This window comes from Acinonyx jubatus, chromosome A1, assembly GCF_027475565.1.
Source record: "Acinonyx jubatus isolate Ajub_Pintada_27869175 chromosome A1, VMU_Ajub_asm_v1.0, whole genome shotgun sequence".
Taxonomy (NCBI): Eukaryota; Metazoa; Chordata; class Mammalia; order Carnivora; family Felidae; genus Acinonyx; species Acinonyx jubatus.
In genome coordinates this window covers 235229739-235256146 of record NC_069380.1, presented here as the reverse complement: position 1 = coordinate 235256146, position 26408 = coordinate 235229739, and the positions used below count along the sequence as shown (strand labels likewise).

The following is a 26408-nucleotide window of genomic DNA, read 5'->3' as shown; positions in this document are numbered from 1 at the left end:
CTCGGGATATCTTAGTCTGTTCACCTCCTTCCTCCGTCACTTGTACGTTTTCTCTCTTAAAAACAAAACTGTATGCATCTACAGTCACATAACTGATCGCCATGAACCGCCAGGCTGTGTCTGGCCACCGCGGGCGCCCAGCTGGCACTGTCACGCTGGTGTGGCCGGGGAGGGGGCACAGCCGAGGCCGGGGGGCTTTTCCTTCACTCATGGCCGTGGCCGTGGATGGAAATGCGCACCGAGAACTCCTGGAGAGGTTACAAACGCTTTTTCCTGTACTTCGGGCCTGGCGGTCACTTCCTACGCAGAGGCCCAAGAACGAAATACAACTTATTTAGAAATTCAGAAGAAGTTTCCCCCCAGGCAAACCCAGAGGCTTTGCTTCAGGGAACAGAGTGGAGACCGCGGGGCTTATATTGTGCTTTAAGGACAGGTTTCCAGCTGTGTGTCCAGGGAGTGATCCAGGCTGAGCTCCGGGGAGGGGGGGGGGGGGGGAGGCGACAGGAACCTTCCCTTTCCTGCGTCTGGAGGCTGTGCTCCTCCCCTCGGGGTCACCAGAGGCCTGACGGCCTTCCCCAGACCTCCTGCCATTCGACGGGCTGTACCCCCGGCACCGGCTCCCGCGGTCTGCACACGGTTCCCTTCGCCCACAGCTCCTCCCCCTGCACACGTGGGACCCAGCACCGGGAGCAGGGACGAGGGTCAGCCTTCCAGCGGGCCCGGCCCGTCGGCAGCCCCCCTGCCGGCCCAGCACCACCGTTGAGGCCGCTATGTGCACGGGGAGGCAGATCACGTCCCGTTACACGGAGACACCAGGCTGGTAACGTCTGTAGAAAAGAGGGGTCTGAAAAGGGTTAAAGAGGCAGATGGGAGCTCTGGGCCACGTGTGTGGGGGACCCAGACACGGGTGGACCTGGTGGAGAGAGGCCGGCAAGAGGCTGAAGTCAAAGCCCCACACAGCCTCGGACCTGATCACAAAACGGCCCGTAAATAAATATCCTCTAGCCCTGAAAGGAAAAATGAAGTAGAAAACAAGTTTTGTTTTTCTTTTTAAAAACGCTGTGAGCTTCCCGAAGTATCTGAACGAAGTTTATAAAACGCCCGCGAGCGCCCACAGATACAGAAACGTTTAAAATTAGATGCGGCCCAGCCAGCCTGCGACCCCCAAGGTCGGCGGACGGTCTGTGCTGGGATGGAAACGCGCATGACGCGCCCTGGCCTCAAGCGTGTGTCGCGCGTGCACGTGGAGGCCCGTCCGCCGGGCGAGCCGCCGAGAAGGGACACGAACGGGGACGTGGCAGAGACCGTGGTGGAAACGAGCCAGGATGGTCCGGGCGACGGGGACAGGCACCCGGCCACGCGGCCTCCCTCACGCGGGGCTGTCCACGGAGGAGCAGGGTGGCGAGCCCGAGTCTTGTGGATGGGCCTGAGGCCGGCGGGCGCACGGCCACGTGGAGGCGGGTGGTGACTGGGCCACGGAGACGCCTCATCTTGCCAGAAACCTTCATCCTAGTCCAGTTTCTTCCGGAAAGGTTTCCTCCCAACGCCCGAGTTTTCAGGGCTGAAGTCAGCACAGAAGCCGTTGGGGGCTGGAGCTGGGGGCGTCTGTGGGCAGCTCTCAGGACGCGTCTGGTCAGGGTAGAGGTACTCCTCTGCAAAGTCGGGGAACGCTTCTGCAAACCTGCGGAAGTCGGCTGAAAAGATGGGCGCCTGGGTTACAGGGGGACAGACGTCTGGAACCTGGGGCCCCCATGCCTGGTTCTGCATGGGCAACCAGCTTACATCTCACACCCTCCCGGGAGGGCTGGGTCCATGTATGTGGGGAGGGCTGGATCCATGTGGGGGGGAGGGGGAGGGCTGGGGTCCATGTGGGGGGGAGGGGGAGGGCTGGAGTCCATGTGGGGGGGAGGGAGGAGGGCTGGGTCCATGTGGGGGGGGGGAGGGCTGGGTCCATGTGGGGGGGAGGGGGAGGGCTGGGTCCATGTGGGGGGGAGGGAGGAGGGCTGGGTCCATGTGGGGGGGAGGGGGAGGGCTGGGTCCATGTGGGGGGAGGGGGGAGGGCTGGGTCCATGTGGGGGGAGGGGGGAGGGCTGGGGTCCATGTGGGGGGAGGGGGGAGGGCTGGGGTCCATGTGGGGGGGAGGGGGAGGGCTGGAGTCCATGTGGGGGGGGAGGGGGGAGGGCTGGGTCCATGTGGGGGGAGGGGGAGGGCTGGGTCCATGTGGGGGGGAGGGGGAGGGCTGGGTCCATGTGGGGGGGAGGGGGAGGGCTGGAGTCCATGTGGGGGGAGGGAGGAGGGCTGGGTCCATGTGGGGGGGAGGGGGAGGGCTGGGTCCATGTGGGGGGAGGGGGAGGGCTGGGTCCATGTGGGGGGGAGGGGGAGGGCTGGAGTCCATGTGGGGGGGAGGGGGAGGGCTGGGTCCATGTGGGGGGAGGGGGGAGGGCTGGGGTCCATGTGGGGGGGAGGGGGAGGGCTGGGTCCATGTGGGGGGAGGGGGAGGGCTGGGGTCCATGGGGGGGAGGGGGAGGGCTGGGGTCCATGTGGGGGGGAGGGGGAGGGCTGGGTCCATGTGGGGGGAGGGGGAGGGCTGGGTCCATGTGGGGGGAGGGGGGAGGGCTGGGGTCATGGGGGGGAGGGGGAGGGCTGGGTCCATGTGGGGGGAGGGGAGGGCTGGGTCCATGTGGGGGGAGGGGGAGGGCTGGGTCCATGTGGGGGCAGGGGGAGGGCTGGGTCCATGTGGGGGGAGGGGGGAGGGCTGGGTCCATGGGGGGGAGGGGGAGGGCTGGGGTCCATGGGGGGGGAGGGGGGAGGGCTGGGGTCCATGTGGGGGGAGGGGGAGGGCTGGGTCCATGTGGGGGGGAGGGGGAGGGCTGGGTCCATGTGGGGGGGAGGGGGAGGGCTGGGTCCATGTGGGGGGGAGGGGGGAGGGCTGGGGTCCATGTGGGGGGGAGGGGGAGGGCTGGGTCCATGTGGGGGGGAGGGGGAGGGCTGGGGTCCATGTGGGGGGGAGGGGGAGGGCTGGAGTCCATGTGGGGGGGAGGGAGGAGGGCTGGGTCCATGTGGGGGGGAGGGGGAGGGCTGGGTCCATGTGGGGGGAGGGGGGAGGGCTGGGGTCCATGTGGGGGGGAGGGGGAGGGCTGGGGTCCATGTGGGGGGAGGGGGAGGGCTGGGTCCATGTGGGGGGAGGGGGGAGGGCTGGGGTCCATGTGGGGGGGAGGGGGAGGGCTGGGTCCATGTGGGGGGGAGGGGGAGGGCTGGGGTCCATGGGGGGGAGGGGGGAGGGCTGGGGTCCATGTGGGGGGGAGGGGGAGGGCTGGGTCCATGTGGGGGGAGGGGGAGGGCTGGGTCCATGTGGGGGAGGGGGGAGGGCTGGGGTCCATGTGGGGGGGGGGGGGGGGGTCCAGTGGGGGGAGGGGGCTGGGTCCATGGGGGGGAGGGGGGAGGGCTGGGTCCATGTGGGGGGGGAGGGGGAGGGCTGGGTCCATGTGGGGGGGAGGGGGAGGGCTGGGTCCATGTGGGGGGGAGGGGGAGGGCTGGGTCCATGTGGGGGGAGGGGGGAGGGCTGGGGTCCATGGGGGGGAGGGGGGAGGGCTGGGGTCCATGGGGGGGAGGGGGAGGGCTGGGGTCCATGTGGGGGGGAGGGGGAGGGCTGGGTCCATGTGGGGGGGAGGGGGGAGGGCTGGGTCCATGGGGGGGAGGGGGGAGGGCTGGGGTCCATGGGGGGGGGAGGGAGGAGGGCTGGGTCCATGTGGGGGCAGGGGGAGGGCTGGGTCCATGTGGGGGGAGGGGGGAGGGCTGGGGTCCATGGGGGGGAGGGGGGAGGGCTGGGGTCCATGGGGGGGAGGGGGGGCTGTGTATGAACGGGGCTCAGAGCCATTCGGCTTTGCCGCCTTGGGGAAATCTAAGGCGAACGTGCTCTTCGAGGCGCAGGCGTACTCCGGGTGCTTGGCACGTGCCAAGGAGCCGCTGTTCACCCAGGAGTCGGGTCAGAGGCAGGACAAAGTGTCCACACCGTGACCTGATAACCTGCGAGGCAGCCGCCACTGGTGACCCGTCTGCGCGCTGGAGACACCAGGGTCACCCTCCCGGCCGATCACCTGAGTGGCTCTGAGCCCCCGCGTCGTCTACCAGGCCTGGGACCCAGTCTTGGGGTGGGGAGTGCCCCCGGGGCGCCCCAACGGCTTGGAGACGCTCTAGGCCTGGGTGTGGGAGGGCCTTTCTGGAAGGTGCTCACTAGGCACGTCATCACCACGCCTCAGTGCGCCCGGACAACACCACCTGCCCTCAGGCGGAGACACACGCACGCGCACACACACACGCTCACGCTAAACCAACACACGTGTCTGACATTTGGACGCAATTTAAAAACACATCCAAACAAGACACGAACAATGACCTTTCCTGAGCAAATGTCTACTGTTTTTTTTAGCGAGGAAACATTCACTTCCAGACGTACGCACTGGCTGGTGTGCACAGGGGGCTGCCTCCTGGGGGTCCTACTGCCCCTCCCCCTTCCTCCTTGGCCTGCAGGTGGGTTTCAGGTCTGAGTCCCCGAAGATCTTGGCTGTCCCACTTTGCGTGGCCGAAAGCGATGAGCCGACCCCCCACCCCCTCCCTGCAGCGGTCGGTCCTGATGGGGCTGGCTCCCCACCTCCACGGAGAACCCGGATCGCGGACCCCCGTGGGCGGCCACCGCCCAGCCTCAGCACACCCCGCCCGCTGCCCTCGGGGGTGGCATGGATCTGGGGTTCCGAGCCTGGGCTTGAAGTCTGGCCCTATTAATTCCCCGCAGGGATTAGATCCCAAGTGCCCTAACGCATCCCCACCAGGTCTGGGGAAGAACCTTCCTTCGGACAATCTTGTGTAGCCCGAGACACCGCGGGGCCCTGGCGAGCATGGATGGTGTCTCCCGCGGCCCGCCTCCTGGGCACACGCCTGCACAATGCAGCCGTCCTCCCCCTGCGCCCGGGCCGCTCACCAAACGTGATCCTCCCCGTCTCCTCCTCGTCGATGGCCCGGAAGAGGTCGGTCACGGTGAGCTCGGCCACGCCTAAGGCGGTCTTGAGGATGCTGGACAGGGCGCCTTCATCGATGCAGCCGTCCTGTGACCCGTACATCTGCAGGCAGAGGCCGGTGTCACCCACGATCCCCCAACTGTGCAGAGGCCCTGACCCCACGGCCCCCACTCCCAGGAGCACGGAGGCCTGCGCCACACCCAGCTGCCCTAGCAGGGGGCCTCCAGGTGGTGGGACACATGGGTGCTCAATGAAATGGATGTGCCACCACCGTGCTTGACCTTGAGGGGGTGGCTGACCCACTGACCTTTTCCAACAGTTTCTGCTTAGGTTCTGGCGAGTGACCGAGAGAGTCCCTGTGGGGCTGGCACCAGCTGTCAACCGCAGCGTGAGCACCCCAGCGCTGCCCGTCGGTCTGCCCGTTAGCCGGGGGCCGCCCTCTCCCGGGCTCCCCCTCCTTCAGTGGCCTGAGAAGCCTGCCCATCCAGTGGGACCCCAGCACTGAGATACAAGCACTGCCTGGCTTATACATCAGGCTCTCACGAGTCTGGCTAATAGGAGTTGCATCTGGGGGCATCTGGGTGGCTCAGTCGGTCGAGCATCCGACTTTGGCTCAGGTCATGATCTCACGGTCTGTGAGTTTGAGCCCCGCACTGGGCTCTGTGCTGACAGCTCAGAGCCCGGAGCCTGCTTCGGGTTCTGTGTCTCCCTCTCTCTCTGCCCCTCCCCTGCTCATGCTCTGTCTGTCTCAAAAACAAAAACCTTCAAAAACAGTTAGAATAGGAGGTGCATCTGTAACAAGCAGCCGTTCTCAGACCCTGACAAAACTGTGTTTCTGGGGAGTGAAGCCGGCCCAGCCCCATCCCAGCTGACAGTGTCCTGGGGAGGCGGCCGGGTGAGGGCACGTGAGCCGGGACCCCGTTATGGGTGTTTCTCAGACTCTCAGAATCCCGGGGATGTGGTGGAAGGCTCAGCGCTGGGCACACAGCCGCTCTGCAGCCCAAGCCGACGCGCTGACGAAGAGGCCGCGGTGGGAGAGCGGACCGGGTGCGGGCTGCGCCGGATGGATGGCGTAGGGCAGCCCTGTTCCAGGCGCCCCGGAACTCACAAAGATCCTACCCCGTGCCCTTCTTGTGAGTGTGGACCACGAACTGCAGGAGGAAATGGATCGAGGACGTTTCGGGCGTTTTCACAAACGACGGCTGACGCGAGCTTACGTGAGAACGGCAGCTGGGCACAGAGGAAGCCCGTCCGTACCGCGAGGGCTCGTAAACGGGTGCAGCAGGCCTGATGTGATCTGCGTCTCGCCGTCCCTACAAACCGACCTCATACGCACTCCACACTTACCCTGAATGCCAGCTGGATGGTGTCCAGAGTCCGGGACGGCCGGCAGACGACGGACAGGGCGACGACATATTCCCGAGGATCCATTGTGTCATCTCCACTCTGGGAAGGAGACACATCCTCAGGGCACAGCCCGGTCCCTCTGCACGCGCGTGTGGGGCGGTGCTGGGGTGTTAACGCTAATCCCTGGATATTAACGGGAAGGTTAGGGGCATCTGGGTGGCTCAGTGAGTTAAGTGTTCGACTCCGGACTTCAGCTCAGGTCACGCCTCACAGTTCCTGAGATGGAGCCCTGAGTCGGCACAGAGCCCGCTTGGGATTCTCTCTCTCACTCTCTCCCGGGCCCTCCCGTGTGTGCACCCGCTCTCTCTCTGTCTCTCTCTCTCTCAAGATGAACTTTAAAAAAAAAAAAGTTCCACTTGATTTGCTATTACCTGCTTACGTGAAATGCATATTAAAAATTTGTGTGTGTGTGTGTTTATCTGTTTTATTGAGAGAGAGAGAGAGAGAGAGAGAGAGAGAGAGAGAGAGAGAGAGGGAGAGGGAGAGAAATGGAGCGTGAGCAGGGGAGGGGCAGAGAGGGAGACACAGAATCCAACGCAGGGTCCAGGCTCCGAGCTGTCAGCACAGAGCCTGACGCGGGGCTCGAACCCACGGACCGTGAGCTGAAGTTGGACGCTTAGCCAAATGAGCCACGCAGGCACCCCACGAAATGAGTATTTTGTAAGAACATTCACAGCCGACTGGCCTTTACAAGGTGACCTCAGCCCACACGCTTTTAGGATGTTACAGCCGATTCTCAAAGTCTACGAGAGCAGCACGTGAATCTCCTCCGTAAAGTTCACGCGATGCGGTGCCCGCTGCCTAAGGCTCTCCTTCTAGAAAACCCAGCAGACAGCAAGGCTCTCATCTGTGCCCCAAGAACCTAGGTGAGCACGTGGAAAGGGGGGCACCCAGCCTGGCCTGCCGTGCGCCCACGTTGCACGTCCCCAGGGAGCCTGCGGGCCGGGCTGCTGTTGAGTGAGCAGGCCGCCACGGGGCGTGGGATGAGCCGGGACGGGGAGGTGGGGGCCTCGCGGGCGGGGAGATTTCTGGCACAGGGGTGGGGGCACAAGGGTCCCTTGCCGTCCCCCGAAGGGAAGGGACAGGCTTCCCTGGGATGGCGCCACACCCGTGGTCCAGGCGGGGTGGCCTCCGGAGCGAGCTCAGGGGCCGGGCAGGTGAGTTCACTTCGGGCCCCTCAGCCTGTGTGTTCCCGGCCCTTTAGCTTCTGGGTCTGAGGGTCTTTGTGTGGAACGGGGAGTGTCTGCGTCGCAGGGCCACTGGGCGCCCGGGGTGGGAAGTAAGACCTAACAGCCGTGTGCCGTGGTGGGGGGGGTCTGCGGGTCCCCACCCGATGCACGTGCCGGGGACGCCGCTCGCTGCTGTGTTCCGACGCGACACCGTGGCAAAGCGCCAGCATGAAAACACCGCCACGGCTGGGGCTCCGACGACGGGAACGCGCGGCCAGGACGCAGCTGCGAGCGGCCTTTCCGCGAGGGGGACCCTCCAGGCCAGCCCGCCGGTTTGTGACGGCGGCACACGGGGCCACGCACTGCGACGCGTCAGCAGGACGCCCGTCACCGTGACCTGTGAGTGCCTGTGGCGTCTCTGACGTGCCCGAGTCACACGCTTGCCTCTCCTTGGTCCCACCACGGGCCAGGCCGCACGGAACGTGGCACGTCGCCATAGAGGACACGCTGTGATATTCACGTGGAACGTGCTGTGCTGTTCACACACATTTGTGGCTGAAGGGGCTGCTCGGCACATGGCCTGCCGTGGGACTGGCCGCCACAGGGGTCCATCCCTCGACGCCAACATCCGGGAAAGAGCGGGCGTGGCAGCCACCGCTCCCGGCATGTGGTCTCCCAGCTCCACCCCCGGGGCCCAGCTGGTGCGGGTGGCCGTGGACCCCCGGTCCAGCCACGACACGTGACCCGACTGTGACGCATGGCTGGCGGGGGTGAGGGACGCTGTGCTGGGGGGGTCCTCTCGCGCTGGACGGGAGGTCCGTGGCGACCCCACGTGCCGATCATGGGGAAACAGGCCCGTTATTTGGGAATTCTGGATTTCTGGGGAAGGGGACACTGATATTACTAGGTTTTTGGTGGTCCCACCGTAAAACCCCAAACCACAGGTATGTTTATCAGCAGACATTAACTTAAACGTCCAACTTCTGTGTGCGTTTAACAGCACGGGAGAAAACTCTGGGCGGGCTGGTCGGACGGGCGCGGAGGGGTCGGTCCCGCCCTGCTTCCTAAGTCTCCAAGAGATGCTTCTATCGTAACAAAACAATGTACACGGAAAAGCTGGAAAAGCTGGAGGTTTTGCCTTGAAACCACTCACAGGGCTATGGCCCCACCTCATCAAACAGGGAGAACAGGTCTTGTAGTGTGTCTGAGACGGGGACGCCCAGGTACTCGGCGAACTCGGGGAGGCCCACCCTGCGTCCCCCCTGCGTCTGGGCCCGGTCGGAGTATTTATCCAGATCTTTCTCCAGTGTTTCTGGTTTCAACCTACACAAAAAGAGAAGGAAGGACATTTTTCGGTGAAATTACAGCATGCTAAGAACAGGAAACGTACTGTTAGAAAACTCAAGAAAAGAGTGAAGTTGCCTTTACAACAAGAGGCAAGTTCATTTAAAAAAAAAAGTGTTCTAATAATTTTGCCTCGGCGTCTGCAGGAACGAGGCCCCGCCAGCTGTGGGGACCCACCGTCGGGCAAGTGGGGGCGGCCGCCGGCCGCGCTGCGACGGTCCTCCGGGTGGAGCCCACGGAGACCGCTGCCGAGCACTGGGGGTCTGAAGTGGGTATTTGGAAAGCCCCCCGAAACCCTGAGCACAAGCCCTTTTATCTGCTCGACGGCCGCCGCGGACCCTCCGCGCCCACTGCCATCTCCAGCCTGATCACCAACCACTGCAGGGGTGGGGGCCCCTGCGAGGGCCGGACAGAAGTTTTCGGAAGCTTCCTGTCTTAGACGCGGCGTCTCGGCAGTGCCCTTCAGAGCTCTCCCCGTCGCTGAGCAAACCACTCGAGCTTCGTCAAACCCGCCACAGCCTCGAGGGAGGGCCGTTCCGGGCTGACGGCTCGAGTGAGAGAAAGCAGACTCACCCCAGGCCCCTCACCAGCCGGGCGAACTCGAGAAGGCAGGTGTCCGCGGGGAGACGGAGCTGGCCTTCCGCCAGGGCCAGTTGGCAATCGTCATACGTGTAGTCGGTCACCGAGACGCCCAGGGCCCTGCGGGAGAGGAGGGCACCCCGTCAGCCCCCCACAAGCGGCACAGCAAGGAGCCCGTGCAGGGCGACCCCGGGAGCCCGGCGCTGGGGAGGGCGTGGGGCGGGCTGAGGGCGAAGCTGGCACCCCTCCCCTCCCCCCATGGGACACGGGTGACATTCCTCATGCACTCCCGGCTGCCCTAAAGCTGAGAGAAGGAAAAAGCACACGGTTACCCGATAAGAGTTCACGGTCCTGCGGTGTGCAAACGTTTTAGTAAATTACAAGAAAAGGCGACCTTATCGACAGCCCCATCCCCAGAAGCCTGTAGGCTCCGTTCCCCGCAGCCCCAACGTCACCCCCCACAGCGCTGTGGGAACTAAGGCCAGAAGAAGTGGCAGGTGACGTCAAACTTCCTCGTGACCTGCGGCCCACGGACAGAGGCCTGCGGCAGGTCCAGAGGAGAACACCTGCCCAGAACCCCCTACTGTCCCAGGGGTAAGGCCTCCCAGGGGGAAAGCAGCCTCAGCTTCCCAACGGCAAGGCCTCCTCTCCTGGGATCCTCCCGGGCACGTGAGAGCCCTCCTGCCAGCCTTCCCGGGTCCCTTACAAACCGACCCCCAGATGCAGACCCGCCCCAGCACGCTCCTCCTGCCCACGGCCCTGTCCCCGCGCTTCGGCGGAATCCCCTTCTGGCGCCGAAGAGGTCTCAAGCCTTCCTTCCTGGCCGTCAGCGGCGGACACCCACCCCCCTAAGACCCCACCGGTGCTCAAGTCGCAGCGGCCCCACCTCACAGGCCCCTCCCCTGTGGCTCCTGCCTCGTCCACACAGCAGCAGCACCTGCCGCCCCACACGTCCCACGTGAGGCGCACGGTGGCTGGTGCGCGAAGACCTACGCTTGCGGACGGCGATCCCTGCCTCGGGGTCTAAGAGGTTTACGTGCCAGCCACGTTTCTGTGGTACTCTTGTGGCCCCGTGAAAACCCGTTTCAGTTCGGCAACAGGAAGAAACCGCTATGAATACAGGTGGTGTCGGGGTGGGTGTGCCCGTCAAGGACAGAACACGTTTCCCAAGAAGGGACACCCACCGGACGACCACGCGACAGCAGCTGGGGAAGAGACTCGCACCAGAAGGCCACGGCGTGTCTGTGGCGCTGGGGGCTGACAAAGAACTCCCAGAAGCAGGATGAACCGTCCACATCGGAAGTACGCCCACATCGATAAGTCTTAAAAAGTGGGGCGTCTGGTGGCTCAGTCGATGGAGCGTCCGACTTCAGCTCGGGTCACGATCTCACGGTCGGTGGGTTCGAGCCCCGCGTCGGGCTCTGGGCTGATGGCTCGGGGCCTGGAGCCCGCTTGGGATTCCGGGTCTCCCTCTCTCTGTGCCCCTCCCCTGCTCACACTCTCTCTCTCTCTCTCTCTCACAAATAAATAAACAAGAAAAAAAACTTGTAAAAACTGGACTAAAGCACATGAGTATGTGAAAGTTTCTAGTAAGCAGATGAGCAGTTCTCAAGCCCGCCTCTCAGGGGCTCGTCACCCGGCCCAGCGCTCTGTCCCTTTGGATCCTGCGGGCACAGCACAGCTGTCCCTCGCGATTCCGGCACCCGGCAGCCTTTAGGCAGGTGAAGCCGGGGAAGGCCGGGTGGGAGGAACCCACTGAAAACGCCCTCTGGGCCAGGACCCTTGTGGTTTCCCGAGTGCCCCCTCCCGTCCACTCCTGCATCCCCCCCAAGATGGGGGTGTCTGGTGGGGCCCCAGCAGGACAGACGGACCCCACCTGGAGGAAGGAGGGGAGGATGGGGGGGTCTGAGCAGGGGCGGCGTGGTTCCAGAGCATCAGCCCTGGCTGCAGCCCTCGCCCCAGAGCCTGCACTAGTGTTCTCACGCAAGCCCACGCGGGCACCCGCCACGTACGAGCCCGTAACCGGAGCCACGGGGTGGCGGGTGCTCAGCACGCCGACGTGCACAGAAAGGCAACGTGTCAAGTCCACACGTGGCACTAAACAGAAAAGCTTATGAGCGAACCCCAAATTTCAGTTACTTGGACCCTGGGGCCCCAGGCTTCGCGGCTAGCACAGGATTACCACGGTCCCCCTGCCAGGCAGCCGGCGGGTGCCTCCAAGAGGACACCGCCCCGCGAGGGGGGGGTCTCACCCAGAAGTCCCGCTGGTCTAACGGTGGCGGGACTCATCAGACTGACGGTGCCCTGAGGTCAGAGGCGGGGCTCAGCCATCCTAAAGCGTTGCATCAGGCTTCTGAAAAACGTGCGTCTCCCATTAAAGGAAACCTCAATGGTAGAAAACTCAGCAAGTGTTGAACCCTGGGCCCCTCCCCTAATGACCGAGAGCACCTCCCACCGTTCCCACAGCCCCTCGGGGCAAGACGGTCCCACGAGAGGTCGTGGCTAAGGAAGCGGGTTCGGAAGTGGCTCTCCTGCAGCGACTAGGATCCCCGTGTGGGGACAGGAGCCGGAATGTACCCGGAGCGTCTTAGACTGTCCCTCAGGGACCCGGGCCGGCCGTTTCCAGGTGGGTCCGGAACCAGGAAGGGGACACCCCACATCCCTCTTTCTGGGTTCTCTGCCCTTTGCCACTCGACGTATGATGCTTGTCCTCCGTTAACAGGCAGAGTTTGTGAGATACTCATCAACATTAATGGCTAATTTATTTGAACGGGAATTAAAAAGAATTCACACCCGTCAAGCCTTCGATTCCGTAGGGATTATTTACCGAGAGGCTGAAGCCAGGTGTCACCGAACGCCCTGCCTTGAGTCACGTGCATCCTGGTGGCCAGCTGCTGCCTGTGTGTCCGGGATTCTGAGAGCGGGAGGGACACGGGCTGCCAGTGGCTGGGCACCCAGGGGGACCGGAGCCATCTGCTGGGCTCTGTCCCCAGCCTAGCTTTCTGAGGGGCATGTGGACACGCGGAGTTCGAATTTACCTGTGTTCAGGTTAGGATTCTGCTTTATACAGTCCCACAGAGTATATTGCCACAGGGGTGCGATCTGTATACAGTGAGGGGACAGGGTTGACTTCACACCCAGGCCACACCAGCTCAGCAAAAGTGCCTGTGAAAACGCCTCCAAGGCCACGCAGACCTCCCGCCGGGGACCCCGCGGAGCCCCTGAGCTCTGAGAACCCCTCCCGGGACGTCAGTGGCCACACAGAGGCAGCCCCTGCTGCCGGGGAATAGAAGAGAGGAGGAGAGAGGAGACGGGACACGGGGGGAGGGGGTGCGGAGGGCGCAGGCTGATGTCTCCCCGTCCACAACAGCCGGGAAGGATATGGAAACAAAAGCGAGAAACTCCCCGAGGGCACGCACGCTCGTCGCGGAAGCACTTTATCTTCCAGGATTAGACTTGGGAAGAGGGAGGAAGAGGGCTGACGGCTACTGCAGCGGGTGAACAGAGAGCTGATACACAGGACAGCCCCGTGGGCCCCCAGGCGGTGCGGCCCCTCGCCCTCGGGCGCAGACCCGGCACCGGGCTGACTGGTTCCTACCCACGCGTCTGAATTCACCAAGTTAAGCGACGAGGCAGAGGCAGAACCGTGACCCCACGGCCACCGGAGGTGCGAAAAGAATGGCCACACACGCCCCCCGCCCGTGTGCACACTCAACGGGCCCTCGCTCGCTTCTGCAGAGACCGTTTTCCTACGGCTACTGGCTAGTTTGCTCCCAGGGCTCAGGAGGAAGCTGCGGCTGAGGGGCAGCCCCGGGCCATCCTCGGGCAGTGACAGGGGCACCAGGGTGGCGGCGGGGGCCTGCGCCCAGGGCGTGGGAGGGACAGCACTCACTCTGCCATGACGCGCCGCACGTTGCTGGCATACAGGGCCGGGTCCTTCTTCTCCTCGTCCGAGGGGCTGTACACGGGAAGGAACTGAGCACAGAGAAGGCCGAGTTACTTCCACGGGCATCACCAGGCCACCGGAGGTGATGGTCGCAAGTCTGACACGATTAAGGTCTGTCAAAGCACTTTCCGTTAGAACCATCTTCAAAGTGGCCACGGTGCGCGTGCACGCATGCACGGACACGTGTGTGAACACTCACAACCCACGACTCCTGGGCAGGAGCGCCCACTGCCTGCAGGCGCACTGGGTGACAATCTCACACGGAATCTTCCTCTACGGATGCAAAAAAGTTACTCGTGTGCCTCCCTCTCGAAAGGCCTCAGCTGGTGTTGGGGGTAACACGACAAACTGTTTCCTCATGAAAAAGCACCAGATTTGACATCCGCTGCATTTTCAGATTATGACAAACCGTCCCACGGAAGTGTGCATTCGCGTGAGCGGCGCTTTAAATGAGTGAGTCCCACGCTCTGCTGCCGCCCCACTGTGTGCAGGCGTCACTGTGCCCTCTCTCTTTATCACAGACATCTGACAGTACAAGGACATCCTGAAACCCCACCAGTCCTCATCACGTGACTTCATTCACCCGGCACCATGAACTAGACGCCATGGAAGTCACAACAGGTGCTCACGGACACCCGTAAGCATGGCGTGAGTAAAGACACTTAGAGCGATTTCAAAAAGTCATTGTGTCTTTTGAACTCAGAACATCAGAAACGAGGTGTGAAATGGAGTTCACACCGGAGGCACGGTCCTCCGAGGCCCCTGCACTGGCTGCTTCCGGGCCACCGGCACACGAGCCACATACAAAGTTCTAAGGGGCAGGCCCGCCACCCTCGGATGCGGGCCGGGGACCCTTTGCTTCAGCCTGTTGTGATTAAGTGGCTTCTGTTCTCCTGAAGTAACAAACCCGGAGGCCGGCCGAAAGCCAGGCTCATCAGTAAGTTCGGTGCAACATGACAACTTTTACCGGAAGGAAGTTGTCTCGTTACACCCTCCACGCCATGAACGGGCCATCCCTACTCTGCGGTGCGGGACTAGCCTATTGGTTCCCTTCTTAAAAAGGAACCCTCCTCCCTCATGCACTTGGCTGAAACATGCAGGCTGCACGATTGTGACTATTTAACAGAGTGGAGGGAACAGGAGTCGTGACTCGGGGACACCCAACGGGCTGCAAGCCGCAAGGCAGGTTATGCGATCCGACCGAACGTCGAACAGAAAACGGCAGTACGAGACGTGTGCCACGTGAACTCGCCAGTATCAGACCACGTAAAAACGCCAAAACATAACTCACTGCGTATGCGCCAATTTGCTAACCGTGTTAAAAGACGGTTGTGGATTTTTAAAATCCTATCTAAACGGATTCAAAATCATGCAAGAGACACACACAATGTGATTGATGAAAAGCCACGGGAAGTACCTCTAAGGAGCTACAAAGCAAGACAGACGCGTATAACACTGAGACACAACGTGACACTGTACAGTATGTGCCGCGACAACACGTAACACTGTGTCTGTGGAGACCCCGACGTCGTACAACACATCCCCACAGACACAAATATGACACAGTATCCGCTAACACCACGTCCACACAGGTAACATCACGTTGTGTTTGCACGACACCAACACGACATTACATCTGTACGGACAACGACATAACAATGCTCAACTCATATCCGTAGAGTCCCCAGTCACAGACTGTGAAACGCTGTATCCGTGTAGACGTCAACATACAACTTTACCTGCAGACGCTGTATCACATCTGTTGGTACAGACATTAATACAACATTGTATCTGTATACACCCCAGTGAAGGTTGCCTCAGCTGTATCTGCACAGAGGATAACCCTGTGCGACGCTGTATCTGTATAGAGCCCGACGTAACACCGTATCACGGTGCATCTACGCAGACCTCGACGCCAACACTACGGTTCCTACCTTTATAAACCCCGACGTGACATTGTAGAGGACGCCGCATCTATACAAACCTCGATTTCCACTCGATTGTGAAACTGACAGAGCGTGAGCCACAGGATTTTCAACCTTAAAACGAACAAACAGATTTACAGCATTGGTTAAAGGATTCTCGATTTTGTTTAAACTACTTCCAATTCTGGAGCAGAGCCTCCGGATGCCTTCCCCTGCAGAGGGCACCACTGTGCAGTGAATTCTTTCAGCGGACACCGAGCCTCCCTCAGCCTGACCCGAACCTCGCAGCAGTGGAGGATGGGGCTACCTTTACTGAACAGGGGACTTCCCTGTCCCTACTAAGTGCCCCGACCCTGCAGCTCTCCTTCGCCCTGCATGCCACGTTTCCCCCGTGTGTCCTCCAGCTCAGGACACCTCGCCTACCTGACGCTGTCCCCGACCTGGCCGTCCCCAGTGACGCAGACTTCTCCGGGCCCGGCCCTAGAGCTCCTGACCGGCATCACCACCCTGTTCTTTGCAGAAGTCGGACAAGGGGAGCCATCCGAGTCCTATCCTCGGGCCATCGCTCACCCTCCACAGTGGACAAGTGCCCTCTTAACTCCTTGCACACCCGACTTCTGCCCCGTCACTGCCACCCCCAAGCCTGACCGCCACAGCCCAGAGGAGCCCCCTCCTGCCTTTCCCAGCTTCCCTCTTGCTTCTTGCCACCCACCCTCCACACTCCAGCCCCCGCAACGCTATCACGCCCCCCCCCCACCCCTCGCCGGCGCAGACGCTGCCCTTTAGCGAGTCTTCCCAGCATTCCGTTCCAAATGCCTTGGCAGGGCCTGGGGGCCTGGATCCACCAGCCGCTTCCCACCGCCAAACAGCAGCTCAAATGCTGGCGTCGTGGGGAGGCCTGCTGTCCTGGAGCCCCCGGGCCTGAGACGGGGCCGTCCCCACAGCTCCCCTCCCTTCTTAGCAGCCGCAGGTGTCCGACGTGACGGTGGTCACCGAGCCGACAGGCGCAAGTGGGAAGGAGAGCCACTCCCAGTTACCTTCCCACAACGAACTTAGGTCCCGGACGCCAGGAGGGTGAGAACGGGCCAGGTTTGTACACCTGGTTTGCACAGGGGGCAGAACTGAACTGCTGTTGGACAGCAGCGGGTCACGCGTCCAGAGTTCCCACGTGTGCACAACGCAGGCCAAAGTGCAGGCCAGTTGCTTGAGGGGCCACTGTGCTTTCTGGGGAGGACAGGACGCGTGAGAGCGCGCGGTGTCTCACTTACGCTCCAGGTCCTTGCCACGTCCACGTGATGGTGTCCTGGGGGGCAAGAGAGGAGCAGGATGAGTCACAGCTGACCCAGCGTGTGCCCGCCCTCCGTCCTGGCCTCGACCTGCCCGTCTCTCACCAAGACGCTGGTGCCCTCTTCCTCCCCGGTCTGCTCTGGGACAAGGGGGCAGGCGGGTGGCTACCACCTCCGGGCCACTCTAGACACACTCCTCTCCTCCCATGGCTCCAGGGCCGGTGCATCCCTCATCCTGTCCCTTGTTCAAGCCGTCCCGCAGCTTTGGTCTACGGCCCAGGAGCCTGCCTTGTGCGGGCCTCGGGAGCGGTCCCTACTGCGTGAGGTGTGTTCCAACCCACACCCACCTGTACCCCCACTGCGGGGCCTGTGCGTGCCCAGCACCCCGAGACTTGTGGACGCCCCCCACCCTCGGTCTTCGCTGCTGTGCCAGCACTGGGCGGGGATGGACGTCAGAGGACGCGCGCCCTGTTTCTACCCTGACGCTGGTCCCCCACGTGGGCTTTCTTCTGAAGTCCTTCCCACAGGCTGCTGAACATGCCTCCCTCCCCGACCCCAACCTCAGAGGCTTCTCCGGCCGCTGACCCCACGGCCCTGGCCCACCCTCCTCCCCACAGGACCGGGTGCAAAGTGGTCAGTGGCGGTTTTCTGGGAAATTATGCAGCTGAAGAGGACGACACAGGCCAACGAGAAGAGACTGCAAAGCAGCCAGGCTGAATGCTTCTAGAAGAACCCAGGAGAGGCAATTTGCTTAAACTAAGTTGACAAAGCAAACTTAAGAAGTGGAAAACCTAGAATTCTACGTCGATGACAGATTCTCTGACTCTCAGATGCCGGCTGACGCACGCACCTCTCCGGTCACGTACCGCGAGACTGTGCCACCTCTCGGTTTCCGTGGCTTCCGCTTCTGACATTTACTCACTGGCCACTCTGGGGGCCTCTTCTGTGTCCGTCTGCATCTGAAGGCACGGGGTCTGGTCCAGCAGAAGTTGGGCCAGGCCCCTCGCGCCCACAGACGTCACCCTCAACTCTGCCCCATCCGTGCCAGCAACTCCAGACCCCACCGTGCTGCGACTGGGGAGTTTCTGTTTTGCTGTCACAAAGACACAGTGGGACAGAGACACAGCTCGCTGTGACAAACCCACCTCCTGTGTCCTCCGTCAAGAAACAGTCCAGCGCATCCAGTGCCCAGGCAGGGCCCAAGGACACGAGTCCCTGTGTCCCAGTCTCAGCTACGAGAGCCCGACGCCTGTCGAGGTACAAGGACGTCCCCCTGGCAGGGGTTCTGGCAGAAGTGAGATGCTCTTACAGAGGTGGCAGCGGAGGGCACAGGGGCCTGTGACCAGAACCCGCCGAGGCTTCGTCCAGCTCCCTGCCTCCCCTGAGCTGGGGGTCCGTCGGGATCACCCAGGCACTCGGAGCCCCACACGCCCTTCTTTTACTCTGCTCTGTCACAAGCAAAGACCTCTGCACGGAGCCAGACGCACAACAATGGCGTATTAAATACCAAGTCACTTAGTTCCTTTCCCTCCTGCGGTCTCCAGCCTTTCAGAGCTTAAGCACTCTTAATTTTAGTGTTTCCTGGTAAACAGGCAGTGAACGCTCCTGGGGACATGAGGGCCCGTCTCACATCAAACCATCAGACCGAACAGACAGGAAGGGCCTCTGCTCACGACCCACAAAAACAGGACTTCACGCACGAATACTGAAGCGTTCTGGAATGTGGGGATTGACTACAAACGGTGCCTGAAACGTCTTCAAACTCTCATTCCCAAGTAAATCACCGGAATCCCCGGGAAACGCGCTCACCAGTTTGTTCGGGTACCGCAGAACCACAGGCTGGACAGGAACTCCTGGGATGAACGCACCTGCGGGGGAAAGGGCAGCGTCCTAGTTCCCGAGCCGCGGGCCCCGCGCTGGCACCTCTCATGCTGGTCTTGGAGTTAACGTGAGCTTTTCTCCCTCGCCCTCCTGGTCAGAAGTCTTATTCAGGTGCCTGGAGGGACCCTCAACATGGCTGCCAGCTGTGAAACCTCAGGGGAACCCCAGGCTCACAGCCCGTCCCGCAGGAGCGTCTCTGGCCTGGGGTGTACTTTTGTGGGAAATCTGGGAGGCACCGGTGGGAGCAAGGGTCTCCCCTGCTTTCTCGAGGAGGAATTTCTCTGCGGAATTAAGAAAACTACAGGGGCGCCTGGGTGGCTCAGTCGGTCGAGCGTCCGACTTCAGCTCAGGTCACGATTTCACAGTTCGTGGGTTCGAGCCCCGCGTCGGGCTCTGTGCTGACAGCTCGGAGCCTAGAGCCTGCTTCGGATTCTGTGTCTCCCTGTCTCTCTGCGCCTCCCCTGCTTATGCTCTGTCTTTCTCTCTCAAAAATGAATAAAACGTTAAAAAAAATTAAACAAAAACCCTACATACCAGGCTTGAAGGTAATTAGGCACGTCCTGTTAGTACATGTTCCTTCTGGAAAAATCATGATCTTGGAATGAAAAGAAAAAAAGGTGAATCTTAGACATAATTCAGAATACAATCTATTTTCTCTGCTGCTGACATACTTCAGATGTTTAACCTACTCCGTTGAAACGGGTCAGACACAGGACGAAGGCATACACGGACGTATTTCCTCTCCAAGCACGGGTTCTACTAAAGTCTGGAAGTGCAGACCTACACACAACACAGCCTCCTTCGAGTGTGCAAAGGGGTGTGCTCACAAGGGGTGTGCTCACGAGGGAGTTTATTCACGAGGGGGAGTGCTCACGAGGGGTGTGCTCACGAGGGGGAGTGCTCACGAGGGGGAGTGCTCATGAGGGTGTGCTCACGAGGGTTGTGCTCACGAGGTGTGCTCACAGCTGCTATGAGGCCCAGGTGCTGCCGCCCGGGGACACACTGCCAGTGCGGAGTGGGCCCCCACAGAGACACAGGCAGCAAAGGCACACAGGTAAGGGCCGTTGGCGGAAGGAACCGGGCCGGGCCAGAGCGGCAACACCACACACGTGGTTAAACTCCTCCCCACCCAGAGGTGCAATCACTCGGACTCACGCTGACCCCAGCGACATAAGTCCCCCTGACGTTGGAAAATATGGCTCACGTGGCCACGCGGCAGCTCTCAATCGTGGGGCTGCCCAGGGGCACAGGGGCCTGAGAGCCAGGCCTTCTGGGGTTTTCTGAACATCTAGAACCCACAGAGTCCCACAGATCCCAGCCCTTCGGCGTTGGAGGGAGGATACACAGCGTGACTGAAACCGTCCTCAGCCGACACAGGCCTGCAGCCGGGTCAGGACCTTCCCTCGGGGCTCCGTCCAGGCTCTTCACAAGGAGTGGACAGGCCTCACGGACCGACGTGCCACTGAGACGTGGGATTGTGCCAACCACGGAGCCCAGGTTAGCCAGCTTCCGCCCGGTTGGAGCTTACGGGGAGACGCCTTTCAATACAGAGGCTTCGGCAACTTGAGACAGGCATGGCGATGCTTCCCTTGTTTGAATTTTAAAATTTCAGGACCCAAAGTACCCCAAGGTTAGCACAATCCTGAATTCACACACTCCTCAAAAATAAAATGAAACAACAAATCCAGCCCCAGGGAAGGTCAGTTCTGGCCCTTTGGGTCCCCACCACCCAGCCCCACCTCTAAGTTCACATCTCTCAGGACAGATCTGCTGAAAACGTGACTGTGCTACCTGCGGCCACTTTCCGTTCGACTGTGCCCGCCTCCTGATCTCCTCCACGGTCTTCCTGCGGGAATCCTGGTCCGACCGGGACACGAACACCGGCCGGATGTACTTTATCAGAGCTGGAAGGGAAGGAAGGCACTCGTGTGGGAACAGGCCACAGGACTGGAGGAGGGACAGCAGTGGCCCTGAGGGGCAGGCCGCAGTCGATGCGTGACCCTGAGGGAACCGAGCATCGGCAAAGCTCCCTCACACGGCAGCACGCAGCCCCACACCCTGCAAGGTCCGCAGTAACCGCAGCGTCCGTGGGCCTGTCCATCAGGATAAAGTGAGAAGAATGAGGCTGACCGCACCCCTGCTAAAAGAGGACCGCGGGGAAGGCTCCAGGGTCAGAAGGGCCCAGGCATGTGGCTTAAACCCCACCCGCCCCTATTATGGGCACACCGTGTCTCTCGAAAACACAGGCTGTCGTCCTAACCCCAGTGACCTAGGACCGTGACTTCATTTGGAAACAGGGCGTCTGCAGATGCAAATGTATGACGAGGTGGTCCTGGAGTGGGGTGGGCCCCAGCCCAGGCCCGGTGTCCTCACAAGACGAGGAGGAGGCCACGGGACACCAAGGACTGCAGGGAAGGGCCAGGGGCTGCAGGGGGCCGTGTGGACTCCCCCCCCCCCCCCCCCCCCCACCGCCGCCCAGGACCTGCCCTGTCCACACCTGTGCTCTGCACTTCTGGCCCAGGTGGAGAAATCAACACCACCCAGCACGGGTGAGGCAGCCGCAAGCCCAGCCATGCACCACAGGCCACATGTGCCACAACAGCCCCCTGGTGAGGGGGTGGGTCAGTGCTCCCACCACCAAAGAGGATGGTTGTCGGGAAAGACGGTCTAAACGTGGGAAGGTACATCTTAGAAGAAAAACCTGGAGCCCACGTGTCCTGACGTGTCCACATCTGAACCCCCAGAACCTGTGCACGAAACCTTATCAGGGAAAACGTTCTTCGCGGACGTAACTAGTTACGGATCTGAAAATGAGACCACCCTAGACCATCCAAGGACAGGCGTCCTTATAAAAGACACACACACAGAGGCGGCCTGTGACGAGGGACGCGGGGCCACCAGGAGCTGGAAGAGGCAGGAGGGATCTTTCCTGAAAGCCTCCAGAGGGAGGGCGGCCCTGGGACACCCCAGCCTCGGACTTCTGGCTCCAGAAGGGGGTAGAAGCTTCCGCTCTCTTAAGCCACCAATTTGGTAATTTGTCATTTGTCACGAGGCCTAGGGACACTTGCACAGCTGGGCTTCCGGTACAAGAACCAGTGCTCTGGGACACAGCTGGGGAGCTGTCCCCAGGCATTAGAGTGCCTCTGTGATACAGAAGCTGATGACATGCTCCAACACGTCACGACATCTGGGGCCACTTGTGTGTGCACGAAATGTAAAAGTTGTAACAACAGATGCTGCAAAGGAACCATAAGAAAAGGAAAGAACAGACCCAGGACAAGTGCCTAGGTCACATGGGTGTGACCTGTGCCAACCAGCAGGAAGGGGACTCACTCCCAGTAGGAGGGGAGAGGACTCACTCCCAGCAGGAGGTGGGGGGGCTCACTCTCAGTAGGAGGGGAGAGCTCACTCCCAGTAGGAGGGGGGAGGACTCACTCCCAGTAGGAAGGGGAGGACTCACTCCCAGTAGGAGGGAGGAAGACTCACTCCCAGGAGAGAGGAGGAGTCACTCCCAGAAGGGGAGAGGACTCGATCCCAGTAGGAGGTGGGGGGGACTCAGTCCCAGTAGGAGGGGAGGACTCACTCCCAGTAGGTGGGGGGACTCACTCCCAGTAGGAGGGGGGAGGACTCACTCCCAGCAGGAGGTGGGGGGGCTCACTCCCAGTAGGAGGGGAGGGCTCACTCCCAGTAGGAGGGGGGAGGACTCACTCCCAAAAGGAGGGGAGAACTCGTTCCTAGTAGGAGGGAGGAGGACTCAGTCCCAGTAGAAGGGGGGGAGGACTCACTCCCAGCAGGAGGTGGGGGGGGGCTCACTCCCAGCAGGAGGGGGGGACTCAGTCCCAGTAGAAGGGGGGGACTCACTCCCAGTAGGAGGGGGGAGGACTCACTCCCAGTAGGAGGGGGGAGGACTCCCTCCCAGTAGGAGGTGGGGGGCTCACTCCCAGTAGGAGGTGGAGGGGACTCACTCCCAGTAGGAGGGGGGAGGACTCACTCCCAATAGGAGGGGGAGGACTCACTCCCAGCAGGTGGGAGGGCTCACTCCCAGTAGGAGGGGAGGACTCAGTCCCAGTAGAAGGGGGGGACTCACTCCCAGAAGAGGGGAGGACTCACTCCCAGGAGGGGGGAGGACTCACTCCCAGTAGGAGGGGAGGACTCGCTCCCGGTAGGAGGGGGAGGACTCACTCCCAGTAGGAGGGGGGACTCACTCCCAGTAGAAAGGAGGGAGGACTCACTCCCAGTAGGAGAGGGGAGGACTCACTCCCAGCAGGAGGTGGGGGGGCTCACTCCCAGTAGGAGGGGAGGACTCAGTCCCAGTAGAAGGGGGGAGGACTCACTCCCAGTAGGAGGGGGGAGGACTCACTCCCAGGAGTGGGGAGGACTCACTCCCAGGAGTGGGGAGGACTCACTCCCAGCAGGAGGTGGAGGGGACTCACTCCCAGTAGGAGGGGGGGACTCACGCCCCACATGGGGACGGGGAGCTCACTCACTTCCCCATATTGGGATGTTCCTGCTCTCTGCCTTCATCACAATGGAGGACATCGTCATGGTGACAGCGATGGCGTCGAAGTAGGAGGAATGGGGCGCCAGAGTGAGGATGGCAGCCTCAGAGGGTGGGGCCTGCTGCCCCTTCACCACCACCCAGTGGAAGCCTCCGGCAAACCACATGGTGCGCATGATGGCCTTGAGCAGGACGTCCACGACCCTGCAAAAGAAAGTGCTGTGGTCAAACCGAGGCAGGGCAGGGGGGTCGCAGGCCGGCTCCGTCACGACTTGTGAGCGTGAGGCCGGCCCCGTGCACACGGACCTGACCTGTCAGGCCATCCAGGGTGGCGTCCAGGCTGATCCGAAACGTGCAACGGCCGGAGGAGGGAAGAAAACAGGTGCTGTGCTTTCGTCCCTCTGTGTAGACGTGCAACATTGTGACTTTGTTAGGAAAACGGAAGTGGCTGTGCCACGCCTCACAGCAGTGTAGAGACACACAGAGTCCCGACCTCACAGACTCCGGGGCCGCAAGCATTGGAAGGTGACGGATTCGCATCCTGAGCACGGAGGTTTTAAAGAAACATCAGCCCGCTAAAACATGCAAAATGGAAGTAAAATCAGGAGTGAAGTCAGGCCGAGACCAGGAGCAGAGGCCTGTGGTGAGAAACCACGGTCCCACCTCCCTCAGGCTGCCTGTGGTCCCAGGACCAGATGCCACGCTGTTAAGCCTTTTCTAGATGAGATCAGGTGGACGATGACAGGACTGAGCGACAGAAAAGAGCCGGAAATCTCACGGGACTGATCCCCTCAAGAGAGTTCTGGAAGACGAGGCCCGACGGCTCTGAGCAGCAGTCCCTCACGGGGCCGCCTTGAGCCGCCGTCGCCTGCAGGGGATGAACAATCCCGGTGTGGTTGTACACCTGCTGGGGGCCAGGCTCACACATCCCCACATCACCACAACCGGGTGTGATCGCTTCCTTACGTGTCCAAGCGCACATTGCTAAGCGTGTTTGTGTGCGCGTCTGCTAGTTTTCCTTAACAGGAACACGTGCAAGAATCAAAGCCAGCTGACACCTGCTGATGCGTAAGGAAGGGGGCGCCGGGCAGGCCGTGGCGGAAAGGGAGCCAGTCCCGGGAAGCCGGGTGCAGGAGAGGGGGGCTGGTGGGAAGTGGGGACCAAATCCTGATGTTTCTGTTGGACACACACCCACCACCCCTTAGGCCAACAGGCCAAAGGGCACTAAGCAGAAGCGGGGGGGGGGGGGGGAGCGGGCGGATGCATGCACCACCCCTGACGATTCTCTGAGATGTCGGGGATTGCTATCCCCAGGACACCGCCCACTGGGAAGAGCCGGCCTGCGGACGTGGAACAGGCCTCCTGGCCCGACGCCTCCCGGCCAGGCTCAGGCAGCAACGACAAGCCTGAGGTGCCCGGAGCGTTTCCTGGGAATAGAGAGGCAGGACACAGACCTACACGCACAAGGGCGTTCTTGCTGCATCGCCCAGGCGGGAGCCCAAGAACCTGAGACGTGAGCACAACCAGCCCCGTGATGGAGAAGAGACCGACCAGGGGAGAGGCTGCGGTCCACACCGTCCTCGAGCTGTTAGAATCCAGAACGGGGCGCTGTGAAAGGAGCAGAGGACGAGGCAACAGTCTGGCAAATCCAGCCTCTCGCTGCAGAAGCAGCCAGTTCCCTGGGAAGCTGAGGAGTGAGCAGGATTCCCCGGGGAACAGGCAGGGAAAATTTGGACACGAAAAATTTAACAGGAAACCACAGACTCCTACAACTTCCTTCGAGAGTTTTTCGAATTCCCAAGGACGGACAGAAGATGCTAAAACTTCCAGAAGAGCAGATGGGCTACCCGGGCACCACGGCACACTCACATCTTCGCGGCCCCGGGGACGGAAGGTCTGGAACCCGTCGTCTGCGCCCTGACAAGCTACCCGTCAACACCGAGGGGAAAACAAAGACTCCCGGACATGAAACGCACCTCAGTTTCTCCTGCTTGTCCTCTGAGAAAAAACCCCGATGCTCCACAAAATCTTGGGAGGAAAAAAAAAAGGGGAAAAAAAAAAACCCAAACCAGGCCGAGGAGACAGACGATGCCCAACCCTGCAGAAAGTCGCTGCACCCAGCAGAAGAGGAACGTGTGATGGGGGGCCGGGGGCTCGGGGACCCCCAGGAGGAGAGCATCATCGCAGCGTGGACACGAGGGGGCAGACGTGCAGGCTATGCTCGGGCTCAGCATCCCATTAGCAACAGGCGAACGAGAGTCTGTAACTGGAAATGAGGTTCGATGGGGCTCTAAGAGCGGGGCTGTGGCGTGATGGGACAGGTGTCCCGTGAGAGACAGACCGGAGCTGCCCGCCAGGTGAGGACCTCGAGAGAGCACGTGCGCAGGCCAGGAGCCGGATCTGCCCGATTCCAGCCCCTGCAACCTTGCGCTGTTCCCCAGCCTGTGGCACGTGGCTGCGGTGGCCCAAGGGGACTACCACCGGCCCTTCCTAACCATGTGAGTGGGCCCAAGAGGCAATGCCGAGGACCATCCTCCACCGCTGGCCCACTGGTCGGGTTTTGCAAGATGTGCCGGTTGTTTACACGACTGTGGTTGGAAGTAAGTAAGTGTGTTGTGAGACTGTTCATTCCTCCCTTCCCTGGAGGCCCAAGGCTTTTCCTTTAGCAAGTCCGAATGGCGGGAGCTTACATTCGGCAAAGACCCTCCCCGACGGAGGAGCATCAGCCCGCTCAGACCCGCACGACTCTGCAAGGCGTGAAACTGCACACCTCCCGGCCGACCCCATGACTCTTCCGCACAGGCCCGTGTGCGCTAATCCGTTTCCTCCTAACTCCTGAGTCCCTGGATCAGGCATCTTGTCTCCACCTTCTCCTTTAAGGAGTTCAGTGTTGATGGTACTCATGTTTTCCCTCCAGCACCAGACCCAGCGCAGGGCTGTGCATGGCTCGCGCGCGCGCGCGCACACACACACACACACGTGTACACACCCACATTTGCATATACACATGCATTCACATATATACACATGCGCGTGCTTGTATACAAATACACATACTCACGTACATACCTATACATGCATGTATACGTGCACATGCTTGCACATGTGCACACACATACGCATGCACACTCATGTACACACCCACATGTGCATATACACGTGCACACATTTGCACACATGCATATACATTCACACGTATATACACATGCATATGCTTGTACACACATATACACACACACTCATGTACACACCCACACATGCATATACACATGTGTGCACACATACACACCCTGCACGTGCATGTACATACACACAAATGCTCACACACAACACATGCACACTCACATGCCCACACATG

At 61.2% G+C, this 26408-nt stretch overlaps 1 protein-coding gene across 3 annotated transcripts in view; it reads right to left on the bottom strand.

Annotated features, from left to right (window-relative positions):
• Positions 1-1036: 1036 nt before the first annotated feature.
• LPCAT1 (lysophosphatidylcholine acyltransferase 1) overlaps positions 1037-26408 on the bottom strand; it is a 45054-nt gene continuing 19682 nt past the window's right edge. For 2 of the 3 annotated variants that reach the window (XM_027073688.2, XM_027073692.2), the window contains exons 3-14: positions 23040-23254; positions 20344-20456; positions 19087-19147; positions 18481-18539; positions 16654-16688; positions 15445-15499; positions 13407-13489; positions 9509-9634; positions 8761-8914; positions 6363-6461; positions 4979-5117; positions 1037-1694 (exon numbers count right to left, since the gene is read on the bottom strand). In XM_027073688.2, coding sequence (XP_026929489.1) covers positions 1510-1694; positions 4979-5117; positions 6363-6461; positions 8761-8914; positions 9509-9634; positions 13407-13489; positions 15445-15499; positions 16654-16688; positions 18481-18539; positions 19087-19147; positions 20344-20456; positions 23040-23254 — 1324 coding nt within the window. In that variant the 3' untranslated portion in view covers positions 1037-1509. Of the gene's footprint in view, positions 1695-4978; positions 5118-6362; positions 6462-8760; positions 8915-9508; positions 9635-13406; positions 13490-15444; positions 15500-16653; positions 16689-18480; positions 18540-19086; positions 19148-20343; positions 20457-23039; positions 23255-23356; positions 24765-26408 lie in introns of those variants that run through there. The other variant, XM_053202483.1, reaches the window with a different exon arrangement.